The following is a 17,736-nucleotide window of genomic DNA, read 5'->3' as shown; positions in this document are numbered from 1 at the left end:
CAAAGCTACGAGGTATCTGAGTGGGGAAGCCAGCTACAAAGAATGAGCCCAGGAGTGAGCTCTCAGGGCAGGGTTGCCATAAACTGTGATCTGCAGCACAGTTGGGCCACTGGTCTTCAAGTGGGAATGGGAGACTTCTTCTCCTGGGACAAGTGGCACAGGAGCTCGCTTGAGAAATCTACTGGGTCTGTAGACTCCAAATAGGGTTAAATGCCAGACACAGAAACACTCAGTGACAGGCCAGGTGAGTATGGAGTGCGACTAGAGACCAGGGAGGCAGGAGTGATTGACTGCTTTTCTCTGAGGGTGCCCTGAGGAGCGGGGCCCCAAGCTCTTGGCTTCTCCAGGGCCAGAGACTGGGAGACCGCAATTTTCATTCTCCTCCCCTAAGATGTAGGGAAAGCCTTCAGGGAAACCCAAGCAGATTACTTAGTGTGGCCCCTGGCAAGTATGGTACAATTCTGCCTGGGGCAAAGACATTTGAGAATCACTCCAACAGGCCCCACCCCCAGAAGATCAGCAAGAATATAAGGCCAAGACCAACTTTACTGATCAATGAGAAGTGCAAAACTCCAGTGCTAGGGGATACAGCACATAGAATTCATGGTTTTTTCCCATGATTCTTTAGTCTTTCAAAGTAAATTTTTTTAATTTTTTTTTCTATTTGGGTTTTTTTTTTAGATTTTTTTTTTAAGATTTTATTTATTTATTTATTTATTTGACAGAGAGAAAGACAGCGAGAGAGGGAACACAAGCAGGAGGAGTGGGAGAGGGAGAAGCAGGCTTCCCACTAAGCAGGGAGCCCGATACGGGGCTCAATCCCAGGACCCTGGGATCATAACCTGAGCTGAAGGCAGACACTTACCAACTGAGACACCCAGGCACCCCTCTTCTTTCCTTTTTCAACCAACTTCTTATCTAATCAACTCCTTTTTTAAAATTTTTTAATTTTCATTTTTACAGTCATATTTTACCCCTTCATTGTATATAACCTTATTTTTTGTATACACATAAATTTTTCTTTCTTTAAAATTTTGGTTTTCTTTCTTCTAATAGACCAAAATATACCCTAAATCTAGCATACGGCTTTGTTCTATTCATCCACCTGATCACATTCTCTTTTTTTTCTTTTTTCTTTTTGTCAATCAACTTCTTATCAATTCCTCTTTTTTTTAATCAATTCCTTTTTTAAAATCCTTTTTAATTTCATCTTTGCAGTCATATACCATCCCTTTGTTGTAATTACCCTTATATATGTTTTTCTTTCTTTAAAATTTTGGGAGGCAGTTTCTTCTAACAGACCAAAATACACCCAAAATCTAGTGTGTGCTTCTGTTCTATTCACCAGCATAATCATATTCTTTTTTTTTTCTTTCTTTCTTTCTTTCCCCCCGGGTTTCAGGTCTCTTCTGATTTGTTTAGTGTACATTTTTCTGGGGTCATTGATACCCTTTTAGCATTTTGTTCTCTCATGCATCTATTCCTCTCTGGACAAAATAACAAAACGGAAAAACTCACCTCAAAAAAAAAAACCGAAAAAGAATAAGAGGCAGTACCGACTGCCAGGAACCTAATCAACATGGACATTAGTAAGATGTCAGATCTAGAGTTCAAAATGACGATTATAAAAACACTAGCTGGGTCTGAAAAAAAACATAGAAGATACCAGAGAATCCCTTTCTGGAGAAATAAAGCTAATCAAGTTGAAATAAAAAAGGCTATTAATGAGGTGCAATGAAAAATGAAGGCTCTGACTTTTAAGATAAATGAGGCAGAAGAGAGAATTAGTGATATAGAAGACCAAATGATGGCGAATAAAGTAGCTGAGAAAAAAAGAGATAAACAGCTACTGGATTACAAGGGGAGAATTCAAGAGATTAAGTGATATCATTAGGATAAACATTAGAATAATTGGGATCCCAGAAGAGAGAGGGGGGCAGAAGGTATATTGGAGCAAACTATAGCAGAGAACTTCCCTAATTTGGGGAAGGAAACAGGCATCAAAATCCAGGAGGAACAAAGAACCCCCCTCAAAATTAATAAAAATAGGTCAACACCCTCACATCTAATAGTAAAACGTACAAATCTCAGAGACAAAGAGAAAATCCTGAAAACAGCTTGGGACAAGAGGTCTGTAACCTATAATGGTAGAAACATTAGATTGGCAGCAGACCTTGCCACAGAAAACCCGGCAGGCCAGAAAGGACTGGCATAATATACTCAGGGCGAAATGAGAAAAATATTCAGCAAAGAATACTATATCCAGCTAGGCTATCACTGAAAAAAAAAGGAGAGATAAAAAGCTTCCAGGACAAAAACTAAAAGAATATGCAATCACTAAACCAGCCCTACAAAAAATATTGTTAGGGGTCCTCTAAGCAAAGAGAAAGCCTAAAAGTAACACAGACCACAAAGTAATAGAGACAATATACAGTAACAGTCACCTTACAGGCAATATAATGGCACATCCTTTGGCACATGTACCAAATGGCACAGGAATACAATTCATATCTTTCAATAGCTACCCTGAATGTAAATGGGCTAAATGCCCCAATCAAAAGACACAGGGTATCATATTGGATTAAAAAACAAGACACATTGATATGCTGTCTCCAAGAGATTCATTTTAGACCCAAAGACACCTCCAGATTTAAAGTAAGGGGGTAGAAAACCATTTACCATGCTAATGGACATCAAAAGAAAGCTGGAGTGGCAATCCTTATATCAGACAAATTAGATTTTAAGCCAAAGACTATTAGAGATGAGGAAGGATATTATATCATACTTAAAGGGTCTATACAACAAGATCTAACAACTGTAAATATTTATGCCCCTAACATGGGAGCAGTCAATTATACAAGCCAATTAATAACAAAATCAAAGGAATGCAATGACAATAATACAATAATAGTAGGGGCCTTTAACACCCCCCTCACTGAAATGGACAGATCATCTAAGCAAAAGATCAACAAGGAAATAAGGGCTTCAAATGACACAGTGGACCAAATGGACTTCACAGATATATTCGGAACATACTCAAAAACAACATAATACACATTCCTCTCTAGTGCACATGGAACATTCTCCAGAACAGATCACATCCTGGTTCACAAACCAGGTCTCAACTGGTACCAAAAGACTGGGATCATTCCCTGCATATTTTCAGACCACAATACTTTGAAACTCAAACTCAATCACAAGAGGAAAGTTGGAAAGAACTCAAATACATGGAAGCTAAAGAGCATCCTATAAAGAATGAATGGGTCAACCAGGAAATTAAAGAATAATTTTAAAAATTCATGGAAACAAATGAAAATGAAAACACAACTGTTCTGGGGCATCTGGGTGGCTCAGTCATTAAGCGTCCGCCTTCAGCTCAGGTCACAATCCCAGGGTCCTTGGATCAAGCCCCACATTGGGCTCCCTGCTCAGTGGGAAGCCTGCTACTCCATCTCCCATTCCCCCTGCTTGTGTTCCCTCTCTTGCTGTGTCTCTATCAAATAAGTAAAATCTTTAAAGAAAGAAAGAAAGAGAAAACACAACTGTTCCAAAATCTTTGGGATGCAGCAAAGGTGGTCCTAAGAGGGAAGTATAGAGCAATACAAGCCTTTCTCAAGAAACAAGAAAGGTTTCAAATACACAACCTAACCCTACACCTAAAGGAGCTGATGAAAGAAGAGCAAATAAAGCTTAAACACAGCAGGAGAAGGAAAATAATAAAGATCAGAGCAGATATCAATGAAACATAAACCAAAAGAACAGCAGAAGAGATCAACAAAACCAGGAGCTGGTTCTTTGAAAGACTTACTCAGTAAGACTGATAAACCCCTGGCCAGACTTATCAAAAAGAAAAGAGAAAGGACCCAAATAAATAAAATCATCAATGAAAGAGGAGACATCACAACTAACACCAAGAAATACAGACAATTATAAGAATATATTATGAGAGGGGCACCTGGGTGGCTCAGTGGGTTAAAGCCTCTGCCTTCCGCTCAGGTCATGATCCCAGGGTTCTGGGATCGAGCCCTGCATCGGGCTCTCTGCTCAGTATGTTTTATGAGAGTTTTATAATTTAAAAAATGTTAATGAGCAAAGGATATGAATCAACTTTTCCCCAAAGAAAATATACAAATGGCAAATAAGCACACAAAAAGATGATCAACACCATTAGTCATCAGAGAAATGTAAATCAAAACCACAATGAGATACCGTTTCATAACCAGCAGAATGCCTATAATTTTTAAAAAAAGGAAAATAAGTACTGGCAAGGATAAGAAGGAACTGGAACCCTCATACAATGGTAGTAGAAATGTAAAACAGGTAGCTACTTTAGAAAACAGTCTGGAAGTTTCTCAAATAATTAAATACTGAGTTGCCATATGGCCCAGGAATTCTACAGCTAGGTATACACCCAAGAGAAATGAAAACATGTCCACACAAAAACTTGCACATAAATGTTCACAGCAACTTTAGCTGTAATAGCCAGAGTAGAAACAATCTAAATGTCCATCAAATGATGAATAAACAAAACACAGCACAGCAGTATAATGCAATATTACTTAGCAATAAAAGAATGAAGTACTGATGATGCCAATGTGAAAACACTAAGCTAAGAAGCCAGTCACAAAAGATGTATGTTCTATGATTTCATTTACATGGAATGTCCAGAATAGGCAAATCTACAGAGACAGAAAATCAATACGTAGTTGCTGAGGGCTGAGTGGATGAAGAATTTAGGTGACTGGTAAGCATACAGGGTTTCTTTTGAGGGTGGTGAAAATGTTCTAGAATTAGACTGTGGCAACAGCTGCACAATGCTTAATATACTAAAAACCACTGTATACTTTAAATAATGAAGGTATTGTATGATGAATGAATTGTATGGTAACTGAGTTATACCTCAATAGTTACCATAAAAATGGGAAAAAAAAAGACTTTTTCAGACAAATAAAAACAGAATTAATTGGCAACTGATCTACATTATAAAAGTGATAAAGGAAGCTTTCCAAGAGAAACTGGGGTCTACAAAAAGAAATAAACAGCCCTTGAGATGGGAAAAATAAAGTACTGATTTCTTTAGTTTGTTTTTTTTAAAGATTTTATTTATTTGTTTGATGGACAAAGATCACAAGTAGGCAGAAAGGCAGGCGGGGTGGGGGAAGCAGGCCCCCCTGCTGAGCAAAGAGCCCAATGCAGGGCTCGATCCCAAGACCCTGAGATCATAACCTGAGCTGAAGGCAGAGGCCTAACCCACTGAGCCACCCAGGAGCCCCCTGAATTCTTTAGTTTTTATTTCTATTGCTCTAAAAGATAACTATCTAAACCAAAATAGTATTCATGTATTGTGTACTATAACAAGTGCAAAATTAAAATGTATGGTAAATATAACACAAAGCAGAGTAGACAAAAATTGGGGAGTATACTGTTACATAGTCTACATGACACATGAAACAACAGAATATTATTTGAAGGTGACTGTGATTAATTAAATGTGTGTACTAGAGACTCTAGGGCAACCACTAAACACATTTTAAAAGATAAGACAAATAAAATGAAATCAAAATAATATTCAACAAATACAAAAGAGGACAGAAAAAGAATAAAAAAGACAAAACAGTTGGAACAAATGAACAGCATTCAAAACTGTACATTTTAATTCAGTAACACCAATAATTACATTAAATGTCATTGTAAAAGACAAAAGTTGTCAAAATATATAAAAAAGATAAAAAGGGTCGTCAGACCAGGAAAAACAGCATGACACAACTAAATAAAAAAGTAAAACCCAATTTGATTGTAAAGATTCAGAATAACCAGACAACTATCAATAGTCCACCTATGATGACATAAACTTATCAATTGATAAAGATTATTGCATCTCAAAAAATAAACTATTTTCAACAATTTTCAATACTGAAGATAACTTGAGTACATTCAACAGATCTAACCTAGTGACAGCTACCTCTAGACATAATGCAATGATTTCACAACAAAGAACTGTCTGTGGTTAATCTACCTTAAATCACTGAAATTCAAACTAATAGTGAAATAAAGCCTTGCTTATCTTCAATAAGCTTTTGTAAAAAAGAAAGTAAATATAGCAAATAAAGCAAAAAAAGAAAGCAATAAACTTTTGTAAAAAAGAAAGCAAAACCTACAACAAAAAATTTTTGTGCTATTCTGACTTAAACTAATAAATATATATTTGATCTTTGTTTCCTGGCACAGAGCTCCTAAATCCCTCAGAATTTCCTAAGTGAAAAGAACAATAAAGGTATCTTTTCTTATTTGTAACAAACCTTTTCAACCATACCTGAGAGTTACGTTAATGCACTTACTTTTAGAAAGCCTCTAAGTATGAGGAAACCAATCATGGGTTTAGAGGGTAGGAACTTCCATCCCTGTCCCCCAACCTGGAGGGAACAGACAGAGGGGCTGGCTGGACTTTGAATCAATCACCAATGGCCAATGATTTAATCACTCATGCCTATATAGCAAAGCTTCCATAAAAATCTGTAAACTACAGGGTTTGGAGAGCTTCTAGTTTGGTGGAGATACTGGAAAGGTTGGTGGAGATACTGGGATACTCCTCTCACATTTGGAGAGGGCATGCAAGCTCTGCAGCCCTTCTGCCATATCTTGCCCTATACATCTCTTCCATCTGCTTGTTCCTGAGTTATATCCTTTATAATAAACCAGTTATCTAGTAATTAAATGATTTCCCTGAGTTTTATGAGCCATTCTAACCAATTAATCAAACCCAAAGAGAGGATAATGTAAACCTCTGAATAGCCAGTCAGTCAGATGCACAGGTAATGACCTGGACTTGCAGTTGCTGTAAAAAAGTGAATCCTGTGGGATCTGATACTATCTCTGGGCAGACAGTGTCAGAAGTGGTTAAACTGAGATACTCAACAGTGTCTGACTAAAAACTGGAGAACTGCTTGGTGTGGGGGAAAAACTCCCAAAACATGTGATGACCAGACTGAAGTGTTAAGAGTAGAGAAGACTTTTTCCCCTTACAATTTAACAAACATTAAAAGGAAAACCACAGGTCCACACAGCGTCACTTGGACCAGGCCAAGTTGCCAAACCGGGGCTTAATACCTAACTTAACTACAGTTTCAAATTTCCCCAGAAATTTAAGTCTTAACCTGTCAACCAGGAATTTTCTGATTAAGCACCAATGAGATAATCACATAAACTCTCCACCCCAAAGGAAGATGAGGTAATCCACCTAATAAGACCCCTATCCCCTATAAGCAAAGAAAGATGGTCTTCCCTAAAATAATTCTTTCTCTTTTTTTTTTCGCTAATAATTCGCTAATAATAATAAAAACCTTCCATTTTGGACAATTCCTCAGGAGCACCTCTCTATTTACTAGATGAAATGTTGCCCAATTCATGAATTATTTAATAAAAGCCAATTAAATCTTCAAATTTACTCAGTTAAAATGTTGTTTTTTTAACATGACAAAACTAGTATCATTATAGTAGGTACTATTATTTGAGCCACTAAGTGCTCGCTTCGACAGCACATATATTATTTGAGTCACTAAGTATTATATCTATATTTTATTAATAAGAAAGAGAGGTAGGCTGAAAGCATTAACTTGCCTAAAGTCTATATAGTAAGGGCTAAAGGAAGAATTAAAATCCAAGTGTGCCTAACTCTGAAGTTCACATTCTAATTTCAAACCTCTACCAATAATAAGTCAACTGTATAAGTTGTAGGTAATGGTGAATCCTAAGATTAATGGAATCCAAAATAAATAGGAAGCACATACATCCTTACTCAGAGATCTCTCTTCTTTTTTTTTTTTTTTTTTTAAAGATTTTATTTATTTATTTGACAGATAGAGATTGCAAGCAGGCAGAGAGGCAGGCAGAGAGAGGAGGAAGCAGGCTCCCTGCTGAGCAGAGAGCCCGATGTGGGGCTCGATCCCAGGACCCTGGGATCATGACCTGAGCCAAAGGCAGAGGCTTTAACCCACTGAGCCACCCAGGTGCCCCTCAGAGATCTCTCTTCTTAATGAAGAAATCAGTGTCAATTCTCTGCTGCACTTTTCAAAGCATTTTCAACACAAAAATAAAAACATACGTGCAATTTTTCTTTTAGCCAAACACTTTGTTCTATTCGACTGTTTTGTCTTCATTTTCTGCAATCCATTCTCCTCCTTTGGTTCCTGTTGCAAAACAAGAAATACCATCAGGGTGGCTATTATTAAAATTAGTACTCTTTCTACCTCTTCTATAACTAAGAGATCACTGAGCCTCTTGCAGAATCAGTGGCTATTGTAAATGTTTACAGAAAACAGCTGAAAAAGATCCTTTATAGTACAATAAAAAATGTAGATCTGGAACAATTAAAAATCCTAAAAATTAAAATGTATAATATATTGACATTATTTGTCACATGGACACTCGTGTAAAAATTGGCCATCTGCATAATGCCAGTAAGCATGGACTCAAGTTCAGAGAAAGCTTGATTCAGGACTTAAAAAATGAGTAACTATGGGAGTGCCTTATGGCTCAGTCAGTTAAGCATCTGACTCTTGGGTTTCAGCTCAGGTTGTGATCTCAGGGTGGTGAGATCGAGCCCCGTGTCAGGCTCTGCACTCAGCACAGAGTCTGCTTAAGATGGTCTCTTCCTTTCTCTCTGCCCCTGCCCCCCACCACTCTTTCTCTCTCTCTCAAATAAATAAATAAATCTTTTTAAAAAATGAGTAACTATGTTTAAAGTCAGTGTGTATTCATCTATTTTTTTTTTAAGATTTTATTTATTTATTTGTCAGAGAGAGAGAGGGAGAGAGAGTGAGCGAGCGAGCACAGGCAGAGGGGCAGGCAGAGGCAGAAGGAGAAGCAGGCTCCCTGTCGAGCAAGGAGCCAGATGTGGGACTTGATCCCAAGACTCTGGGATCATGACCCAAGCCGAAGGCAGCCACTTAACCAACTGAGCCACCCAGGCACCCCGTATTCATCTATTTTTAAATCAGTACTTAAAAAGCAACAGAACTAGGGAAAACTATGCAACATAATTATCAGAGAATGAGCTAATTTTCTTTATCTATAAAGAGCTCTTACAAATTAGTAAAAAGACCGTTATTTAACCTCTTCCTATAAGCAAAGGCCATGATAAGATAACCCATAGGGAAAAATACACAAAGGGCTAATAAGTATATGTAAAGACGTTTGACATAAATCAAAACAGTTATATGCTTTTAAAACCTGTATTAATAGCAAAAATAAAATGTTTTATAAAACACTTTATGTGGGGAAACAAATACTCTTATACCACTGACAGGATAAAATGGATCCAATATGTTTAGAGGGCAAATCGGCAATAACCTCTGCAATCATTAATGTACATAATCTTTGCCCAGCAATACACTTCTAGGAATTAAAAATACAGATACACTCACAAGCACAAAGATGTGTGCACAATAATGCTCAAAGTAGAATATTTTGTCACTGTAAAACCTGAATCAATGCTACAGAAAATATGATCTATAGATGAGTGGAAATTAGCACACTGCCTGTTACTACTCTAACAAAATAAAGATAGAGGTGTGCCTGGTGGCTTAGTCAGTTAAGTGCCTTCAGCACAGGTCATGATCCCAGAGTCCTGGGACCCAGCCCTGCAACAGGTTCCCTGCTCTGTGGGGAGCCTGCTTCTTTTTCTCCCTTTGCCACTCCCCCTGCTTGTACTCTCTTTTTCTCTCTCATATAAATAAAATCTTAAAAATAAAATAAAATAAAATAAACATAGAAACTGAGAATAAGCATTTAGAAACTTACACAGTGATTTGACATTGCCACAACATAAGAAGACTTCCATGGTGAAAACTGCAGACTAGTCACTTGCAGAAGGACCAGACATTACAAGTTGAAAATATTATAAACTGAAGATGTACTGAATACTCCTAATGTACCAAACATCACAGTTTAGCCTAATCTACCTTAAACAAGCTCAGAACACTTATAATGGTCTACAGTTGGGCAAAATCATCTAACACAAGCCTTTTTTTTAAATAATAAAGTATTGACTATCCCATATAATTTACTGAATACTGTACTGAAAGTGAAAAACAGAATGCATTTATGGATAAAGAACGGTTGTAAATGGACCAGCTGTTTATCCTCATGCTTGTGTGGCTGACTGAAAGCTGTGGCTCACTGCCACTGCCCAGTATCACAAAAGAGTATCATATCATGTACTGCTATCCCAGAAAAAGATCAAAATTCAAAATTTGAAGTTCAGTTTCTACTGAATGTCTATCACTTCACACCATCATAAACTCAAAAACTCATAGTCAAGCTATCAAAACTCAGGGATTGTCTGTATATAAAACTATCAGGAAATCAGCAGAAGATTGCAAAGTTATCTGCTTGGAAATGCTGGGTGAATATGAGGCAAAGAAGGTAGGTCAAGTACCATATTTCAATAACAACATAGCCTGACACATTCAGGAAACAGACCATGACATGGAAGAACAATTAGTAAAACAAAGCCAACAACATTCTTTTCACTGTAGCTTCATAAATGCACAGATATTGGCAACACAGCAATTATTTTAAGAAATGCGTGATTAACTGGATGATACAAAAAATTTTTGTTTCACTGTCAACAAATGTTAACTGTACAAATTTTTAACTGTACAAAAACATAAAGGATTAAACTTTTAACTATCACAGAGCCAGAAGTAACTATGGGAAAAACATCCTAGATTTAAGAAGCCTGTGCCACAGTTACTCAGTATAGTTTCTATTACTGAAAAAAATGTCAGCCAAACTAAATACTGTGCATAGTAGAAATTGTAAGTTACAGGGCGCCTGGGTGGCTCAGTGGGTTAAAGCCTCTGTCTTCGGCTCGGGTCATGATCCCGGGATCCTGGGATTGAGTCCTGCATCGGGCTCTCTGCTCAGCTGGGAGCCTGCTTCCTCCTCTCTCTCTCTCTGCCTGCCTCTCTGCCTACTTGTGATCTCTGTCTGTCAAATAAATAAATAATAAAAATCTCAAAAAAAAAAAAAAGAAAGAAATTGTAAGTTACATAAGGCTAAGGCAAATGCATTCAATTCAAGAATATTTTTGATACATAATCACTTTATTATGTGATATGTAAATGTATCATAAATAACTGTTATTACTTGCCATAACAGGATTTATTAAAGGGGAAAGGTCTGTGGAGAATTCCAAATTATAAAATGAATGCTTAGTGTTTCTAGAACTTTTTAGGACAAGGTAATAAAGTAGAAAGCAAGACTTATTTTTCTGATACGTTCAGTATTTTCAGCGAACTTAATACTTCCATGCAAGGAAAGAATGTTTATGACAAGTAGGATCAAAGGACAGAAATGAAAGTTAGATTAATAGAAGGACAGAGTGTCTACAGATTGTGATTTTCTACAATTTTACAATAAACATCAGTGAAATGGGTGGTAAACTTGGTATTTTACATCTGCAAAACATTATCATCCAAAACTTTATACATTTAATAGAACATTCCAAATTTTATATTACACCAAAAAAATCAAATTCATGAATCCAAATTCCATTTCTTTCCTCAAAGGATAATTAAAATGTAATTATGGAAGCATCCCAAGTGGCCATTAATAGATGAATGGATAAAAAGATATGGTATGGGGCACCTGGGTGGCTCAGTTGTTAAGCGTCTGCCTTCAGCTCAGGTCATGATCCCAGGGTTCTGGGATCAAGCCCCACACTGGACTCCCTGCTCAGCAGAAAGCCTGCTTCTCCCTGTCCCACTCCGCCTGCTTCTGTTTCCTACTTGCTGTGTCTCTTTCTGTCACATAAATAAATAAAATATTTAAAAAATAAAATAAAATAAAATAAAAACATATGGTATATATAAACAATGGAATATCACTCAGCCATAAAAAAAGGAATAAAATCTTGCCATTTGCAACAACACAGATCTAGAAAGTAAAATGCTAAGTGAAATAAGTCAGTTAGAAAAAGACAAATACCATTCAGTTTCACTCATACATGGAATTTAAGAACCAAAACAAAGAAAAAAGAGACAAATCAAAACAGACTCTTAACTACAGAAAGCAAACTAATGGTTACCAGAGGGGGTGGATGAAGGGATGGGTGAAAGGTAAAGGAAATTAAAAGTACACTATCGTGATGAGCACTGAGTAACATATCAAATTGCTGAATCACTGTATTGTATACCTGAAACTAATATAATACTATATGTTAATACTATATGTTAACTATACTGAATTTAAAAATAATAATAATAAGGTAACTGAAATTTAACTAACTTTTCAGGAAAAAATTGCTGGAACAGAGATCAAAGATGATTTTTGAAGTATAGCATTTTCAAGCTAGTTTTGAATAAAAATACTACAATCTTACTGAAACTGCTTTAAAATTCTTCTTCCGGGGCGCCTGGGTGGCTCAGTGGGTTAAAGCCTCTGCCTTCGGCTCAGGTCATGATCCCAGGGTCCTGGGATGGAGGCCCGCATCAGGCTCTCTGCTCAGCGAGGAGCCTGCTTTCTCCTCTCTCTCTGCCTGCCTCTCTGCCTACTTGTGATCTCTCTGTCAAATAAATAAATTAATTAAATCTTTAAATAAAAAATAAAATAAAATAAAATTCTTCTTCCCATTCCTTAATGTAAAACTGATTTCTTCTAACTGAATTTTATCTTTTTAAAAATACAGGCTTTAGGTAAACAATATCCTCTGTGACACTGGCATCGTCATCAACCCAAACTAGAATAGTAAGTTGTTAAGCAAGAAGAAAGCTCATTTGTCAAAATAAGAATTTTAAATATTGATATACACAGTGTTCATTGAAAGGATATGTATGGATGCTTAATACACAGTTCACTATTTCACACATAACTTTGTCTAGTTACAATTATGGAAAGAAAAATTTATCAGTAAAATAGACATTCTCTATATCAAATTGCTTATAAACTCAATTTCAAGGAACATGTACCATTTTTTTCCTGTTTTCCCATGTTGTATTTGTTCTGATTATATTTATTGAAATGAAACCTTGTGTTTGTTGTGTATAACAATAAAAGATACAGGCCCATATTTTGTCTTTTAAAATTTCATTTTCTAGTAATCCTTTTTTACTGTATTTTAAAATAGTCTGTGACAGACTGGATATTTTCTTAAAGATCTCATTTATTTACTGAGAGAAAGAGAGAGCAAGCGAGTAGGAGAGGGAAAGGAAGAGAGAGAATCTCAAGCAGACTCCCCACTGAGTGCAGAGTGCAACACGGGGCTCAATCTCACCACTCTGAGATCATGACCTTAGCTGAAACCAAGAATTGGACACCCAACCAACTGAGCCATCGAGGCACCCCAAACAGACTGGAAATTTTAAGAAGCAGCTAGTATTACATCACAGATTGTGTTAAGTGCATGGACTTATGATCATGAATAACAACACAGTAAAATATATTATGGTCCATTCAGAATACCACATTTTCATCTAAAAGAATGACTTTTAGGGCACCTGGGTGGCCCAATTAATTAAGCGGCTGACTCTTTTTTTTTTCTTAAGATTTTATTTTATTTTATTTGAGAGACAGAGCATGAGCACGACAGGAGAAGGAGAAGGAACAGCAGAGGTAGAGGGAGAAGCAAAAGCTGACTCTTGATGTCAGCTCAGGTCATGATCTCAGGGTCATGAGATCAAGCCCAGCAAAAGGTTCCATGCTGATCATGGAGCCTGCTTAAGACTCTCTCTCTCTCCCTCTGCCCCTCCCCGCCCTCACATGCGTTCTTGACTCAAAAAAAAAGGGGGGGGGCGCGCGCCTGGGTGGCTCAGTGGGTTAAAGCCTTTGCCTTCGACACAGGTCATGATCCCAGGGTCCTGGGATCGAGCCCCACATCACCTGCTTCCCTTCCTCTCTCCCTGCCTGCCCCTCTGCCTACCTGTGATCTCTGTCTGTCAAATAAATGATTTTTAAAAAGACTTTTGTTTATAAACACTCATATAAAAATATTTCCAAGATAAGTGATTAAAATAAGTCAAGATGCAAAATAGTAAGGCTAAGACATTTCCGTATTTTCTATACAATCCCCCCCAAAAATCAGATAAATAGAACAAAATTGCATGTAACCTGCATTTTCTGCATAACTCCAAATTTCAAATTACTTGCAAGCAAGAAATAAACATCAATTTTGGATAGGCAAAATCATGCCAAGAAAGAGAAAGTCTGACCCTAATATGAATAAGGAATATCCACTAAACTTGTATCAATCCCAAGGAAACATCATTCATAGAGGAAAACAATAGAAGTAGGCAAACAGAGAAGAGACACCCTATGGCCATTGGGTGATAAAGGAAAAGAAAAACTGGGTAAATTAACAGTTCTATATAAAAAAGAGAATCAAAAACACCAAACATACCTTGCCTCAAAATTCAATAAAGGTACTGAAGTAAAAAAAAAAAAAAAAAAAATCAACAAAACAAAAAATGAAACATGGAAAGGAATAAAAATGATCTGAGGGAAAGTAGCTGTAAGAGAATACAGGCAAAGATCATCTAATAAATGTATAACTGGGAACTCCAATGAAAAAAACAGAACAATGAAATAAACTAACATTAAAACTATAATCAAAGGGACACCTAGGTGGCTCAGTCGGTTAAGCTTAAGCATCCAACTCTTGATTTTGGCTCAGGACATGATCTCAAGACCGTTATGTAGAGCCCCGCTTTATATGGGGCTCTAGACTCAGCATGTAGTATGCTTGTCCCACTCTCTCCCTTTCTGCCCCTCCCCTTGCTCAGGCTCACACTCCCACTCTCTCTTTAAAATAAATAAGCAAATAAAATCTTTAATTTAAAAAAAATATAATCAAAGAAAAATTTACCCAAAACAACCCTGAATTTATATACTGAAAGTACCCACCATTTATCTGGGAAAATGGACCCTGAACAACTATTTTTCAGACCTAAACTATTAAACCTATTGCACCTTAAAGATAAAGAAATTCTTAAAGCATTCAGACTAACAAAAAGGCCTACTCACAGAAAAAGGAAAGTTGGACTTTTCGAATGCAACACACTAAAGCAAAAACAAAGAAACAAAAACCACAAAAGCAGTATTTTTAAAGAAACTTGAGTGGGGGAGAATTGTAAGCAAGAATTTTGGATCCCATAAGGAGTCTTTCAGTTATCAAAACAATAGAAATACAACAGAAAAACAGAACTCAGGAAATACTGCTTACAAGGTCTTCCTGATGATTCTAATAAATAATAAGCACCATTAAACTAAAAATTAGAGAAATTATTATTAGAGAAACTTTGGCAAAGAACTGAGAGTGAATATTTAGTATTTCTAATTTTAGACCTAAGACTAAAATAAAAGTAGAGATGACAATATAAGAAAAACATAATTATGTATTTTAATAATGTAAAAATTATCCAACTAATAAATGAGAAGAGAGAGAACTGGAAAGTGGAGTAAGTTCACTAAATACTGCATGGGCTATAAATGAAAGTCAAAGAACACCATTTACAAGTGCAAAACAATTACGAAATGCTATAAGAAAAAGAGGAAGAAATTATAAAAGGCACTAATATAAAGTCAATGTCTAGAACAACAAAAAATACTTTCTAAGTACCAAAAGATATGCCAAAACAAAGAGCCAAAAAAGCGAAAAATATAAAAATATACAGTGAATATAAGATCATCTAACAAGGTTATTATATAAAAGACTCAACTATAATATAGTGATCAAGAACGGCTGAAAATGAAAGATCTAAAAGATAATGGTAACTGCTTAAATCTGAATCTCTCCACAAATCCTCCAGGAAAAACCACAAGACTAAAAGGTGAGAAAAACCGCCATCTCTGACCAATGTCTTCAGCATGAGAAAAGGCAAACCATAAACTTCATATAACCAGCAAGCAGTAAACAACAAATTCCAACAGAATTCCCACTGCTGCTGCAAGTCTTTGGGTACACAGAACTGAGTAAGGAGACACTTAAGAGCCTCCATGAAAAATAATGGAGACTCCATGAAAAAGACATTAAAAAAAGTTAAAGCACAGACAAAATCACCCCAACGATTAGAAAGTCCAACACTAAGGCTAAACACTTAAGAATGGGTCCAAGATGTGGTACTTCACATAATTAGCTACAATAAAGTACTTAAAAGTGAGAGCAGCCAAAAGTGACAACGACAGAGATGCAGTGTTATTAGAACAGAGAGAGATAAACAAAAGAAGTCGTGCCCTTCAGGTTCCTAGAAGGAAAGGAAGGAACAAAGAAACAAAAATGAAGGCTCCTACAGGAAAAAACAAAACAAAACAAAACCCAGACCTGTCAATCTGTCCTCCCCACCCTAACAGCCCTAACTAACAAGAACAGTATCATCCATAAAAGAAATTATACTTCATTAAAGAGACAAAAGGAGAACTTTTAAACTAGGACATATACCCAGTAAATGATAGAAATAAAAAAAGAAATTCCAAACTAAGCAACTATAATCAAAAAGGCAAATAAAAACATTTCAGCTTATGAACAATATCCCACCCCCCAAAACCACCACAGAAAAGAAAATCAGTGCAACATTCCAATAGTTACAAAGACGCATCCAGAGATTAAGAAAAACTCAGAATGAGAAACTAAAAACTTAAGCCATAAACGGACAAAAAAAAAAGAAAAAGTGAAATCAAAGTCCGTAAAACTCAAGAAAGAAACTGAAGACAGACAAAACCATCTCAAAAGAGAAAAATGAATTACTAAGTCTCCAGAAGAAAACAGATTCAAGTAATAATTTAATGATGGTCATTGGAGAAATATAAGATAGTAAATGAAAGGATGAAAGAAATAATTTACAGGATATATTGTACAGAGAAAAGAACAAAATGAAAATAGGCATACTACATTTCACATACAAAGAAGCAGAATTGAAAAAACATGTGCTGGCTTAATTTTCCTTTAAAGCAACATCAACAAGAATAAACAAGAAATAAAACTGATTACCAACAGGGATGAGGGATGTGGAACAGGCAGTACAGGATAGAGAAGCAATATAATTTAAGTATACCCTTCTCTACAGATTTGACTTTTTTGACTTTTTCCATAGATCAAACATTCTACATATGCAAAAATTAAATCATCAAGGATGGGGAGAAAACTAAACACCAATGCAAAAAAAATCTGAAAGACAGTAAATTTTTCGGAAAGATAGTAAATATTAAAGTACTTCAATAACCATGTTAAATATTAATGGTTCTACCACCACACTGGTTTAAGGGAAAAAAAGATGCAAGCTTGTATAAAAATAGAAAGACCAAGTATGCTGTATATGAAACCCAATCAAAATATAAAGACATATATTAAAACATCAACATATGATGCTAGGAAAACTGGGTATCTACATGCAAATGAAGAAAGCTGGACCCATCTTACATGATATACAAAAGCTAACAAAACGTGGATAGAAGACCGAAACATAAAAGCTACAATTTTAAAACTCCCAGAAGAAAACATAGGGGGAAAGCCTTATGACACTGGATTTGGAAATGATTTTTTGGATATGACACCAAAAGCACAAGCAATGAAAGAAAAAATAGATAAACTGGACAATTACAAAATTTAAAACTACTGTGCATCAAGGACACTATTAATAGTAAAAAAACAACCTGCAGAATGCGAGAAAATATGTGCAAATCATCTATCTGATAAGGGGTTAACATCCACAATATATAAAAAAAATCCTACAACTAGGTGCCTGG

The 17,736-nt window shown here is 36.1% G+C and overlaps 1 protein-coding gene across 1 annotated transcript in view; it reads right to left on the bottom strand.

The window, feature by feature from the left end:
* Positions 1 to 17,736, bottom strand: part of UIMC1 (ubiquitin interaction motif containing 1) — a 130,191-nt gene that overhangs the window by 74,319 nt on the left and 38,136 nt on the right. Inside the window, exon 3 of the mRNA XM_080803896.1 lies at positions 8,102 to 8,186. Coding sequence (XP_080660022.1) covers positions 8,102 to 8,186 — 85 coding nt within the window. The remainder of the gene's footprint in view (positions 1 to 8,101; positions 8,187 to 17,736) is intronic.

The sequence above is a fragment of the Martes martes genome (assembly GCF_963455335.1).
Source record: "Martes martes genome assembly, chromosome: 5".
Taxonomy (NCBI): Eukaryota; Metazoa; Chordata; class Mammalia; order Carnivora; family Mustelidae; genus Martes; species Martes martes.
Note: the sequence above shows the minus strand (reverse complement) of the source record. Positions and strands in the feature narration are given on the sequence as shown.